Source organism: Sarcophilus harrisii, chromosome 1, assembly GCF_902635505.1.
Source record: "Sarcophilus harrisii chromosome 1, mSarHar1.11, whole genome shotgun sequence".
Lineage (NCBI taxonomy): Eukaryota > Metazoa > Chordata > Mammalia > Dasyuromorphia > Dasyuridae > Sarcophilus > Sarcophilus harrisii.
The window spans coordinates 292,155,600-292,169,397 of NC_045426.1; the positions used below are offsets into that span (position 1 = coordinate 292,155,600).

The 13,798-nt window shown below is 33.6% G+C and overlaps 1 protein-coding gene across 2 annotated transcripts in view; it reads left to right on the forward strand.

The window, feature by feature from the left end:
- DCP2 (decapping mRNA 2) overlaps positions 1-13,798 on the forward strand; it is a 77,137-nt gene that overhangs the window by 37,895 nt on the left and 25,444 nt on the right. For both annotated transcript variants that reach the window (XM_031943732.1, XM_031943742.1), the window contains exons 5-7: positions 4,866-5,018; positions 5,232-5,344; positions 5,428-5,535. In XM_031943732.1, coding sequence (XP_031799592.1) covers positions 4,866-5,018; positions 5,232-5,344; positions 5,428-5,535 — 374 coding nt within the window. The remainder of the gene's footprint in view (positions 1-4,865; positions 5,019-5,231; positions 5,345-5,427; positions 5,536-13,798) is intronic.

Below are 13,798 nucleotides of genomic sequence, written 5' to 3' on the forward strand. Positions count from 1 at the left end.
TTTGTATATTTAATTTTTCTATAGGATTATTGATAGCTTGCTTTTCTTGAAAATTGTTCATATTCTTTGATAATTTGTTGGGAGAATGGTTCTTATTCTTATACAGTTGAGTAAGTTCCTTTTATATCTTTGATATTAGGTTTTCATCAGGAAGAAATTAGTAGCAAAGATTTTTTCCCCCTAGGTAATTATTTCTCTTCTATTTTTCAACTCTATTGGCTTTCTTTAACCAAAACCTTAAAATTTTTGTATTATCAGAATCTTCCATTTTATCTTTTGTGATCCTCTCTTTGTTGCTTATGCATTCTCTTATCCATAGATCTGAAAGGTAAATAACTAATTCCTTACTCTCATCATTTGTTTATGATAAGGGCTTTTATTTTTAGGACATGTATGTTTGTGGATTGTATCTAGAGATGTGGTACAAAGTTTTATCCTACACTCATTTTGTGAAAGGCTGCTTTATAGTTTTTCCAGAATTTTTTGTCAAGTGGTGAGTCCTTATCATAGTGTAAGGGGCAAGTTGAATTTATTGAACACTAGACTAGTAGGCTCATTTGCTTCCATGTATTATATACCTGATCTGTTCCACTGATTTTTATCTATTACTAAATAGTTTTGTGATGATTGCTTTTATGTGGTACAGTTTGAGATCTGATATTCTAGCACTTTCACCTTCCCCTTCTTTCCTATTGTTATTTTACTATTTCCTTTGAGATTTTTGCTTTTCTAGATGAATATCATGTATATTTCCTTTGTACTATTTTTTTACCTTACCTTTTGTTACTCTAGATGAATTTTGATTTTTTTTTTCTTAGCTCTATAATTTTTGGTAACTTTGTTGTTATGGCATTGAATAAATAACTGGACATTGTAGTACAGTAGTTTTTATTATATTGGCTATATATATTTTTTATTATATTTATATATAATATATATATATTTATTATATTGGATATAATTTCCTATAGCTTTTGTATAGCCTTTGTTTTGCATGAACTTTTCTGTTTCTTTTTGCTGAGTTTTGGTGGTAATGTACAGAAATGCTGATGAATTATTTGAGCTTGTTTTATATTCAGCTACTTTTAATGAAATTATTGTTTCAGTGAACTTTTTAGTTGAAACTTAGGTTCTTCAACATTGTATTTGCAAAAAGTAATTTTTTTTCCAGTTTGCCTATGTTCCTTTAATTTTTTTTTTCTGCTTGCTATGATAATGGACATCTTTTCTTAACTATGGTATTATTTGAAAGACTTGATCTCATTTCATATAATTCTGACACTTGGTTTTGAATAGATATGATTTACCCTGTTAAAGAAAAGCTGTTATATTTTATTGAAGATTTTTTTCTTCTATTGATAACATCAAGGGATTTTTATTTTTCTAACTATTAATATGGTCTGTGGGGCAGTGGATAGAGTAATGAGCCTAAAGTCAGTTCCATCTTTGTGAGTTCAAATCTGGACTCAGACACTTAATAGCTCTGTTGTGACCGTAGGCAAGTCACTTAATCCTATTTGTTAAATGATCTGGAAAAAGAAATGGCAAATCATTTCAGCATCTCTGCAAAAAAAAACAAAAAACAAAACAAAACTTCAAAAGATATAATAAAGAATCAAACGTGACTCATATGACCAAACAGCAATGTTTTATTAATAGATAATTTTCAAATTGAACATATATCTAATCAGGTGTTAGTTTATTGTCTTTTTTGGTACGTTAGTGTAGTCTCTTTGCCAATATTTTATTTAATAATTTTGTGATGTTTGTTAGAAATATTGGTTGTTACTTATTTCTTTGATATTCATCAGGGATATTGGGCTATTCTTTGCTTTTTCTCTCCTAGTTTTGGATATTAGGACCATATTGTGTTAGAGAAGGAATTTTGTAGGAAACTTTCATTTCAAAATTTTTTCCCCGGTTTATTTAATATTGTTTGAAACTTTGATAGCATTTCCTTGTAACTCACCTACTCCTTGAGTTCATTAGGACATTCAAATTTTTTTTCTGAGATTGAATCATTTAAATTGTCTTTTTTTTTCAGTTAATTTGAGTATTTTATGTTTTTGTTTTTTATTTAGGATGTCACCCTGTAGGTTCTAAAATAAATTCAAATAATATTTTTTATTTCTTCATAATTTGTTGAGAATTCTCCATTTCAATTTTCAGTAGTGATAATTTGATTTCTTACTTTTAAGAATGAAATTAACTAGTAAATTATATTTTTTATTAGTTTTTTTAAAATAGTTCCTAGTTGTACTTATTAGGTAATTTTTTTTGCTTTGACTTTATTTGATAAATAAATCTATTTTTCATTTTTTTTTGATTTTTCAGAATTTCCATTTTGGTATTTGGATTTCTTTTTTAATGTTTCTGGTTTTTTACTTGTATGCCTAATTGCTTTTTTTTCCTCTTTTGTTAATGTTTAGAGACATAAATTTTTCCCTAAGGCCTGCTTTATCTATTTACCTCAGATTTTGATAGAGCATGTCATTGTTATTGCTATTATTATCTTTAATGACTTATTATTGCTCTGATTAACTCTTTGATCAGTGAATTCCTGAGGATCAAATTGTTTATTTTTCAATTGGTTTTTAATTATTTTCTCAATAACCTTTTTATTATATACACATATGTTTATATATAAAACTTATCTGTTATTTCTATAAGTTGTTTTTTGATTCATTCATTATTTAAAATATTATTACTTTGTTTCTGTTTGTGGTATGTCTTGTGCAAAGTTCCAGTATTAATTCCCGTTTTTGTTGTAGTCTGGTTAATAGAAGTTTTTCATTTTTGCTTTTTTTACGTTTTTACATTTTTTATCTTTCTTTTATTATCAGTCAGTATTTATTAAGTGCTTTTTATCTACCAGGCACCCACACAAAACACACACAAATAAGTTATATATGGAGCAAATAGGAAATAATAAAGAGAGTGAGGCATTAGTATTAAGAATTGTTGGGAAAGGTTCCCTGTAGAAGATGGAATTTTAGTTGCAACCTAAAGAAATCTATTAGGCAGAGATAAAATGGGAAAGTTCTTTCATTCATGGGCCATACCTAAAGAAAATGCCTAGAATTAAAAGATGAAATATTTCCAGTTCAAGTTAACTTAGAAAGACTGAAGGAAAGGAGTGTAATTCAATTGGGTAAAAGGAGGAGTACGGGTATAGTGTTGGTGGTATCGGGAATTCAGTGGAATTAGATCAAGGCCTTATGCTTCTAGCTCAATAGACTAGAAGCACAGTGAGTCAGATGTGAGGCCTCTAGATTTGGGATAGCAATTTAGTGGGCAGGCTGGGCAGACCTCTGGGCTGGTGCAGGAGGTTAGCTGACAATCCCAAAGATCCTGGTAGAGCAGGAGCAACTAGGCTATGTGATTCCAATACAACAGGTGAGCTATCAGACCTGAAGGCCCCTGGCTCAACAAGTCAGTGAACAGGTCCCCTGCTCTTGGAGCAAGAATCTTAGGACATTGCCCCCTGTACCCAAGGAGGAGGGTTCCACTTTAAAAGTCATGAAATAGGAAAATATATAAAAAAAACAAAGAACCTTGACCAAAGAAAGCTACTATGGTGACAAGGAAGATCAAAACAAAAACTCAAAAGAGGACAACAGTGTCAAAACATCTAGAACTGAAACCTTAAGAGAAATATGAATTGGTTTCAGGTCCAAAAAGTCCCCATGGAAGAGCTTAAAAGGGCTTTAAAAATCAAGTAAGAGAGGTATAAGAAAAATTGGGCAAAGAAATTTAAGTTATGAAAGAGAATCATGAGAGTCAACAGGTTGGTAAAGATAGCACAAAAAAAATTGGAAAAAGATATATAAAAGTTCACTACAGAAAACGCCACTTTAAAAAGTAGAATTGGCCCAATAGAAAAAAAGGTACAAAAGCTCAATGAAGAAAATAATTACTTAAAAATTAGAATAGGGCAAGTGAAAGCCAGTAACCGTAAGACTGCAAGAACCAATCAAACAAGTCAAAAGAATGAAAAAATACAAGCAAATGTATTGTATGAAGAAACAGGCAAATAGGATTAAATGACTTGCCCAAGGTCACACAGGTAATAAGTATCCAAAACCTTATTTGAACTCAGGTCTTCTTCACTCCAGGCCTACCACTTTGACCCTTGCACCACCTACCTGCCCCTAGAGTGAATAGATAACCATAATAGTGGCTTCTGCTACAGTCCATGTAAAGAGAAAGTGATAACTCAAATTTTGAGGAAAGTTCCAGCTCCTAGTGAACTCATAATGTGTCTTTAAAATATGTTTGCACACTGGGTAGACAACATTAGAAAGCATTATTTAAACATATTCTACCTCAAGCACCATAAATCCACAGTTCCAAATATAATTTGTTTTTTTACTAAATTTTTTTTTTCATTTTAGGGTGAGGCAGTTAAGATTAGATGACTTGCCCAGGGTCACACAGCTAGGAAATGTTAGGTGTCTAAGCTTAGATTTGAAGTCAGGTATTCCTGACTTTCAGGGCCGGTGTACTCTATACCCCTTCCTAGTTGTTCCCTCCATCCCCCCATTACTTATATTTTTGAGGATGAAGTAAAAACTTTTATTAAAAGCATTATCTGGATATTTTATAATAAGCTAGTGAATTCATAATGTGTCTTTAGAGTATGTTTGCATACTGGTTGAACAATGCTAGAAAGTATTATTGTGATCCAATCACCAAAAATCCACAGTTCCAAGTATAAATTGGAGAATAAAGTGAAAATTATTTATTAAAAACATCTGCATATTTCATAATACTAGTTTATAAAATGAATTAATTTACATGAATGAACCAATTTATAAAATATTTTACAATTGAATTAAAATATTTTTAAATGTTTTAATTTTTAGGTCTTTGAAGAAACTGGTTTTGATATCAGAGACTACATTTGTAAAGATGATTATATTGAACTGAGAATCAATGACCAACTAGCTCGTTTGTACATCATCCCAGGAATTCCAAAGGATACAAAATTCAACCCAAAAACCAGAAGAGAGATTCGGGTATATAACAGTGGAAACATATATATGGTTTTTACACTATACTAGGATCAATTTTGTTCATGCAGAGTAATTTTTTAAAAGTACAAAGGATGCTGGATTACTTGTACATAAAAGTTAGCAAATTCTAGTCATGCATGCTCTTATCTTTGGCAGCAATATTTCTTCAGTCTCAATTCTAATTTATTAACAGAAGGGATTTTTTTACTCTTTCAGAATATTGATTGGTTCTCAATTGAAAAGTTGCCCTGCCATAGAAATGACATGACCCCAAAGTCAAAACTTGGTTTGGCACCTAATAAGTTCTTCATGGCCATTCCATTTATCAGGTATGTTTTTGGTACTTGAAATACAAGCTTTCCATGCTATAATTTTAATAATTGAAAGATAAAAGCTATGATTATTTTTACAGACCACTAAGGGACTGGATTTCTCGAAGGTTTGGGGATTCCTCAGACAGTGATAATGGATTTTCCTTAACTAGTGGGACATCAGCTAAATCTAGTGTGGAGAAAATGAGGTAAGGAAGCATATTTATGTGACTCTTGCTTTCTGGCAGTTTAAAATTTTTTGTTGTTGTTTGATTGATTTAGGTATATTCAGCTCTTTCTCACCCCATTTGGGATTTATTTGGCACAGATATTAGAGTGGTTTGTCATTTCATTGTTCGCCCATTTTACAAATGAGGAACTGGGGCAAACAGGGTTAAGTAACTTGACCAGGATCACAGAGCTAAGTGTATGTACCAAATCTAGTCAAATCTAGATTTGAATTCAGGATAATGAGTCTTCCTCAGGCTTAGCACTTTATTTATTAATTGTCCTTTTATAATTAGAAAATATTCTTTGAGGTTTTTTTTTTACATTATCAAAAATTGTCTTTCGTAAAATTTTAGGCATTTTGAATTGGCAAATTTAAGAAGACAAATTCCTTTAAGAAGAATAGATTCAGGGGCAGCTAGATGATGCAGTGGATAGAGCACCAGCCCTGAAATCAGGAAGACCTGAGTTCAAATGTGGTCTTAGACATTTAACACTTCTTAGCTATGTGACCCTGTCAAGACCCTGGGCAAGTCACTTAACCCCAATTGCCTCAAAAAAAAAAAAAAAAAAGATGAATAAATGTAGTAAGGAATTGAAAAATCATAAGTTTTAGAATTAAGAAAGGAGTGTGATAGAATGATTTCAAAAATCTGATAAAATCTTACAAATGAACTTCATAAGCCATCCATATTATTTTATTGCAATCCTGTTTAAAATGAATATTTTACTGAATTGTGCTGATACTTCTGAAATCTGGTACTTCTGGGTCACTGACACTTTTTTTCCCATTGAACCTCTTAATATTCTTGATCTTTGAATGAAACTTATTAATTGCTCCTGGGTTGGCTGAGGCAATATAATCAAAATAGCAATTCTACCTAAACTAATTTGCTTATTCAGTGCCATACTGATCAAACTACCAAAGAATTATTTTATTTAGCTAAAACATAACTGATAAATGGAATGGCCATGAAGAACTTATCAGATGCTAAACCAAGTTTTGACTTTGGGGTCATGTCATTTCTATGGCAGGGCACTTTGCTAAAGTTGTTAATTCTTTCAATTAATTTTTTAGCATATTGTCTAGGATTCCCTAACTATACTGTCATAATAGTCTGTAAAAAGTGATAGTTTTGTTTCCCTCATTGTTATTCTGATTCCTTCAGCTTCTTTTTCTTCTCTTATTTATATAACTAGCATTTGTAGTATATTGAATAATGGCGGTGCTAAATGGACATCTTTGAATCACCCCTGATCTTAGTGAGAAGTTTATCTTTTAGTGAGAAGCAGATTATGCTTGCTCTTGTTTGTAGTATATTTAGCATTTTAAGGAAGTTGCCATTTCCTGTATTTTCTAGTAGGTGATTGGTTTGTTTGTTTGTTTTGGAATGGATATTTTATTTTGTCAGAAGCATTTTCTGCATCTATTGAGATTATCATGATTTTGTTGGCTTATAATTTCCTAATATAAATCCTAGTTATAATGCATGTTCTTTGGTACATTGCAGTAATTTCCATGTCATCATTTTATTAAAAATTTTTGCATTAATATTCATTAGGGAAATTGGTCTGTAGTTTTCATTTTCTGTTTTGCCCTTCCTAGTTTGTCAGCATTATATGTGTATCTTTAAAGGAATTTGGCAGGACTTCTTTTTTGCCTTTTTTTTTTTCCATATAGTTTTTATAAGGTATTGGAATTGATTGTTCTTTAAATGTTTGATAAAATTCACTTTGTGAATCCTTCTGGTCCTGTAGATTTTTTTCTTAGGGGTTTAATTTATGATTTTTTTTTTTTAATGCAGGGTTTTCTAAGTATTCTATTTCCTCTTCTGTTTATCTGGGAAATTTATATTTTATAAATATTTATTTAACTTAGATTGTAGGCTTTATTGGCATAAAATTGGACAAAATAGCACCTAACAATTACCTGAATTTTTTTCTTCACTGATGGTGAATTTACCCTTTCCATGTTTGACCCTGGAAATTTGGTTTTCTTTTTTAAAAAATGAAATTAACTAATAAATGATTTATCTGTTTTGCTAGGTATTTTGTTTTGTTTTTATAAAACTATCTCCTAGCGTTACTATTAGTTCAACAGCCTTCTTACTTTTAATTTTATTAACCTCCCCTTTGTTTTTTAGGATATACCATTTGGTGTTTAATTAGGGGCCCTTTAATTTGTTCTTTTTCTAGTTTTTTAAATTGCATGCCCACTTCATCAATCTGTACTTTTTAAATTTTATTGATGTAATTTTTTAGATAATTAATTTTCCTTTAAGTACTACTTTGGCTACTTCCCTTACATTTTCATGTTTTCTTTTTATTTTTTATCATATCTAACATTTTTTCAAATTGCACTCATCTTTACTTTTTTGTATCTAGTTATGAGAAGGAAAAGTTTAGTTCTCCAACTAGCATTGTTTTTCATCTTTCCTTAGATGCTATATACTGGATTTAACATATATTTCTACCATATTTAACATATATTAGACTACTTTCCATCTATGGGAGAGCATAAGGCAAGGGTGGGGGGGAATTGGAACACAAGGTTTTGCAAGGGCTAATGCTGAAAAATTGTCCATGCATATGTTTTGAAAGATAAAAAGCTTTAATAAAGAAAAAAAAAGGATTTGAATGCTGTACCATTTGTTGCATATATGTTTAGTATTTAATTGATTTCATTGTCTTTTTAGCATTTGTCTTTTAGCAAAATATAGTTTTCTTTGCTTGTGCCTTTTAATTAGATCTATTTTTGTTTTGATTTGTCTGAGATCATGATTTCTACCTTTGTTTTTTTTTTAATCTCAACTGAAGTATAATAGATTCTGTGCCAGCTCCTTATTTTCATTTTCTCTCTATGTCTCTGTTCAAAATATTTTTCTTGTGAATTGTTGGATTCTGTCTTTTAATCTGTTCTGGTTATCTGCTTCTGTTCTATGAGTGAGTACATTCACAGTTATAATTATTGTGTATTTCCCTTCATCCTATTCCTCACCCCATTTGCCATCCTCTTTTATCTTCTCCCTTTTAAAAAGTCTGTTTTAATTCTGACTACTGTCTTTCTTAATCTGTCCTTCTTTCTATGAGTGTCACATTTCTTCTTCTCTTGTCCCTCCTGCTTCCTCCAGTGTCACCGTTAAAAGTTAAAGATGCTTGGAAGGGAATGTTGGAAAAATTCAGGTGAATTTTTGCTTTTTTTCTTCCATCTTGGCTCTGTCTTTCTTTTTCTCACTTTTTTCTCTATCCTTTTTGTTTGATTTTTAAAATTGTTTCATTCTTTTGTGGATTTTTGTTGGGCTTGTGTCCAATTTGCATTTTATCTTTGAGGCTTAACATCTTTGGTTTCTGAACTTCATTTATGGTAGCTTTTTTTTTTTTTTGGCTCATTTTTCTGCCTTTTTCATGATTTGAATCTGATGTTAGAGTTGGGCTCTTCTCACCTTTGGATAGAAGCGTGGGGGTGGGGAATGATCTGATCATTTTCCCAAAAGTCCTGGCTTTTTTGCCTTTTGTTCTCACAGCTAGTTTTGGAATTGTGAAAAACTGGGGTTTCAAGATGATGTGATCTGAGCAGAAATGTGGTCATTGCTCTGTGTTCTGATCTCTATCCAGGAAGGCCTTCTGTTCCTATCTTTACCTTTGTGGAACTATGACTTAAAACTGAGCAATCATTAGTGTAGTATATACCAAGTGGTATCCAGAACTGAGTCCGGTGACCACTGAGTAGTATCCTGTAATCTCTTTTTGGCCAGTTTTCAGATTCACTTATCATTTCACAGCTGCTGTCATTGTTGCCACAAGGTCAAGGCCCCACAGCTGGTCTTGCTGCTATGTTGTGCTAAGCTGTAGAAGGCCAGGCTTCACCTCACTGATATAGACCTCTTCTTCCAAACTCCCAAGTTGTCTTGAGTTTTTACAAATAGCTGATTCTGGCTTTTTAAAGACTGTTGTTCCAGAATTCAATTTTGCTTTCTTTATTTTAAATTCTATTTTTCCCCAATTATATACAAAAGCAAATTTAACATTCTTTAAAAAAAAATGAGTTACAAATTCCTCCTCCTTGAGAAAACAAGCAATTTTATATAGACTTCTCTAAAAAAAAGCCATGAGAAAAATAAAGTTTAAAAAAATATGCTTCAATTAGCATTCAGACTCCATCAATTACTTCTCTGGAGAAGGATAGTATTTTTCATCATAAACCCTTATGGAATAATAGTGTGGCACCCGAACATGGATCATAAGAAACAAAGAAGCATCAGCACTTTAGAGCTGTTCATGAGTAGGATCCTCCCAAAAGAGTTCCTTTGGTAACTCGTGTGGAAGGAAAAGGAAAAGAGACCCAGTAAGACTTTTTTAGTCAGGGTAATTAAATGGGCCAACACATCAAAGGGCCGAGCCAGGAGACTGATGAGAGACTTATGAAAAATGCCTGTTCTGACTATAGTCTTCTCTGTTTGAAAGTTTGCCTCCATTAACATCTCACAAACTTCAGCATCTGCTATAGTGCTATTTGCACTCCCTACCATGCAGACTTAGATACCTTAGCATGTGGGCTCAAATAACAGTTAATGCACAAACTTACTGACCATGTAGTGGGGGAAAAATAATCACAGTCTCATAAAACAAAAATTGGGAAATTATTAAGGGCCATGGCTAAGTGAAGGGGCAGGTCAGTTCTCCCAGAGCCTCTACAGCTGGGAATTATAACACTTGAAGGAGTTGCAAAGCAGCTTTTACTAACGCAGATGTTCCTTGTGGATTGGGAATGAAATAAATTGGAGATGAGAAGGAAGAAGAGAGGTCAGAGAACACAACTGCCTCTCTCCTTGTGTCATCATCATCCTCTCATATGAAGAGATCCATTCTACAGGTCTGATTTAGTACTGCCAGTACTGTATGTGATGTTCACTTCGTTTTGCATCAGTTTATATAAGTTTCTAAGGTCTGTCTAAAAGCATCCTAGTTGTCATTTCTTATATAGCACAATAACATTCCATCATACTCATATACCACAACTTGTTCAGTCATTTGAATGGTATCGCCTCAATTTCCAGTTCTTTCACACTACAAAAAAGAGTTGTTTTAACTATTTTTGTATATATAGGTTCTCGTTTTCTTTGATGTCTTTGGCATTCAAACCTAGTAGTAGTATTGCTGGGTCAAGGGGCCTACATGATTTTATAGCCCTTTGGGCATAATAATAAACTATTGATTGGTTCAGCTTACAATTCCACCAACATATCCATGTTCTTTTCTACTCCGATATTTATAATTTTCCTTTTCTGTCATATTCCTATTTCTATCTCATTCATACGTGTGAGGTATTTTAATTTGATACTCAGGTCTTCTTTACTCCCAAGTCCAAAACTTGATCTACTGTACCAGATCACCTTTTAGAAAATTGTGATCAAGAATCGACTTGTGTAGAATCTGATGGATCTTGAAGGAAGCCAGAAACAGAGATGAGGAAGGAGTGCATTCCAGACACACTGAGTCTTTCAATACAAAGGTCCAGAGGCAGGAAATAAAATATGCATAAGAAACACAAGACCAGTCTGACTGGACTATTGAGTTCATTAATGAGAGTGATATCTAATAAAACTGAAAAGGTTGAGAAGTTATATTGTGAAAAGTTTGGAATACCAAACAGAAGAATTTATTTTTGATCTTAGAAATGATAGAGAACCACTGGAGTTTATTAAATAGGGTAGTTGTTAGAATCCTAGTGTTAACTCAAAGGAATTGATGGAAGCAATGCTTGTGTGCTTGGGTTTGCACCTTTGAGAGTTCACACATTAGCTCACACATTAGTTCACAAGTACGGGAGATTCACAAAGTTAACTTTGTGAATTCACACCTCCCACAATCCCACTCTCAGAGGAGGAGTCAACCTTTGAGTTTACACCTCTAAAAGGGCATAAAAAGGAGCTGAGTCAGTGGAGTCAGTCAGTTCAGGAGATTGACAAGCTAGAGACTGCAATTGGACAGAACGAAGGATTTAGAGGAGCAGAACCAAGATTGAGATTGAGAACCGAGATTCAGAGGGAGCTGGAGACGACAAAGGATAAGCTGCAAGAGCTCTTGGAACCAAGATGGGAGAGAGGCCTCTAAGAAAGCTAACCGGGCCTAAGGAAAGAAACAAGACTTGGAAGGAGAAAATAAACGTTTGGATTTTATCAGCTGGCTGTATTTGATGTGATTATTATGTTGAACTGAAATTAAGGCTGCCTCCAGAAAACCTCCCCAAGAAACCTGTTTCCAAGAGAGAACGATTATATTTTACAAAAGAAGAACACCACATTTTGGTGCCCGAACGTGGGACTGACAGGACCCTGATCTCAGTGGGAAAGTCTCCTCAACCCAGAAATTAGGGTGAGTACAACAAAGAAATTTTGTTAAAAGAGTTAAAATAGAATTTCAGCTAAGATGGGACAGATGTTTAGAAAACAGCCTTCTGTTTCTGTTCAAGAAAAATGTTTAGAGAGCATTGTCAAGGTTATGAAAAGCCAAGGTTTGATTATAATTTTGCAGCAGATCACTGAACTTTTAGAAACTGTACAATACATATGTCCTTGTTTCTCTATGGAAAAAGAATTGGATCTAGAGGAGTGGAAATTAGTAGGAGAGGATCTTTGCCAATTCTACAGTAAAAATGGACCTGATTCAATTTCCAAAGACATACTTAATACATATAATTTAATACAAATGGCTTTAGGAAAATATATGTGTTAGAATGAGGAAAAAGAAGAAAGAGCAGGAAGGGAAGGTGCCAATTAAACTAGGTGAAAAGGATGAAGAATCAGATTCACAGCAGGAGAAAATCATTCCACATCTCATGACCCTCCTCCCTCAATTAATCCTTCCCATGGGTAGAAAAAGAAGGGGGAGAGGCAGTAATGCAATCAGAACCACATATTAAGGAGCCTGTGACAAGATTAAAAAAGGCATTAATTAAGGCAAAAAATGAAGGAAAAGATGTATCTGATTTTATAAATGCATACCCAGTGATTGAAAAGCTTGACTCTTCAGGTCAAAAAGGGAGAAGATACACTCCTTTTAATTTGGAAAAAATTAAGGATTTGAAAAAGGATTGCACTCTTTATGGAGCTACATCCTCTTATGTTAAAATATTACTAGATAATTTGTCTTATGAAATCTTAACCCTGAGTGATTGGAAATCCATATCTAGGACATGTTTAGAACCTGAACAAAACTTGTTGTGGCTTTCAGAGTACCATGAATTGTAGGATTCAAGCCCAATGCAATAGGCAAACAGGAGCTAATGTACAAAGAGCTTTTGACCAACTAGCTGGTGAAGGTCAATATGGAGAGAATTCAGAACAGATTGGTTTTCCCATAACAGTGTATGAGCAAATTTCTAAGGCTGCAATAAGAGCTTGGAGTTCTCTCCCCAGACAGAAAGATGAATGTAAATCCTTCACAAAAGTAGAGCAAGGTCCCAATGAACCTTTTGCAGATTTTGGGGGATGTTTGCAAACAGTTGTAACAAGAACCATTGGAGATAATGCGGCTAAATAATGACCAGACATCTGGCTAAGGAAAATGCCAATGAGGTTTGCAAAAGAATTATATGAGGACTAGACAAAGATGCTCCTTTAGAGGAGATTGTAAGATGTGCCACAGTGGGCACAAATGCTTATTATACCCAAATTATGATGAACATGGGAAGACAGGGTCCCTCTTAGCAAGGGACTTCTAGAGAAACTCGTAGATACTTTCAGTGTAGAAAAGTTGGACATATGAGAGCTCATTGTAGATATGGAGGTAGAGTGAGAGGACAGGGTGAGAGAATAAAACCCAAAACCCCATGTCCAAAATGTCACAAGGGTTTCCACTGGGCCTCAGAATGTAGATGATCCAAGGAAATGAGAGGCGGAGCCTAGCCCCAAGATATCAATCAAAAGACACGTGAAGCATGATGGCAGCTGAGGTTACACCCAGAGAGTCTTTAGAAGGTCAGGATTCTGATGTGATCAATCAGCCTAAAAGTAATTACGTGGCAGAAAGAGATTACAGTTGGGGAGAATACAGGCTTTTTGACCCAACAAGCCAGTGTCCAGTACAAACAGCTCCAATGTAATTGCCAGGTGATGAGGAGAAATCCCAAAAGTGATAAATAGAAGGGAATTAGATAGGTAAACTGTCTGGGAGAGAGGGTTTGCTTGTGTTCCTACAGATAGAGAAGGAAACAGATGGAGAAGGAATCAGATGGGTGCCAAT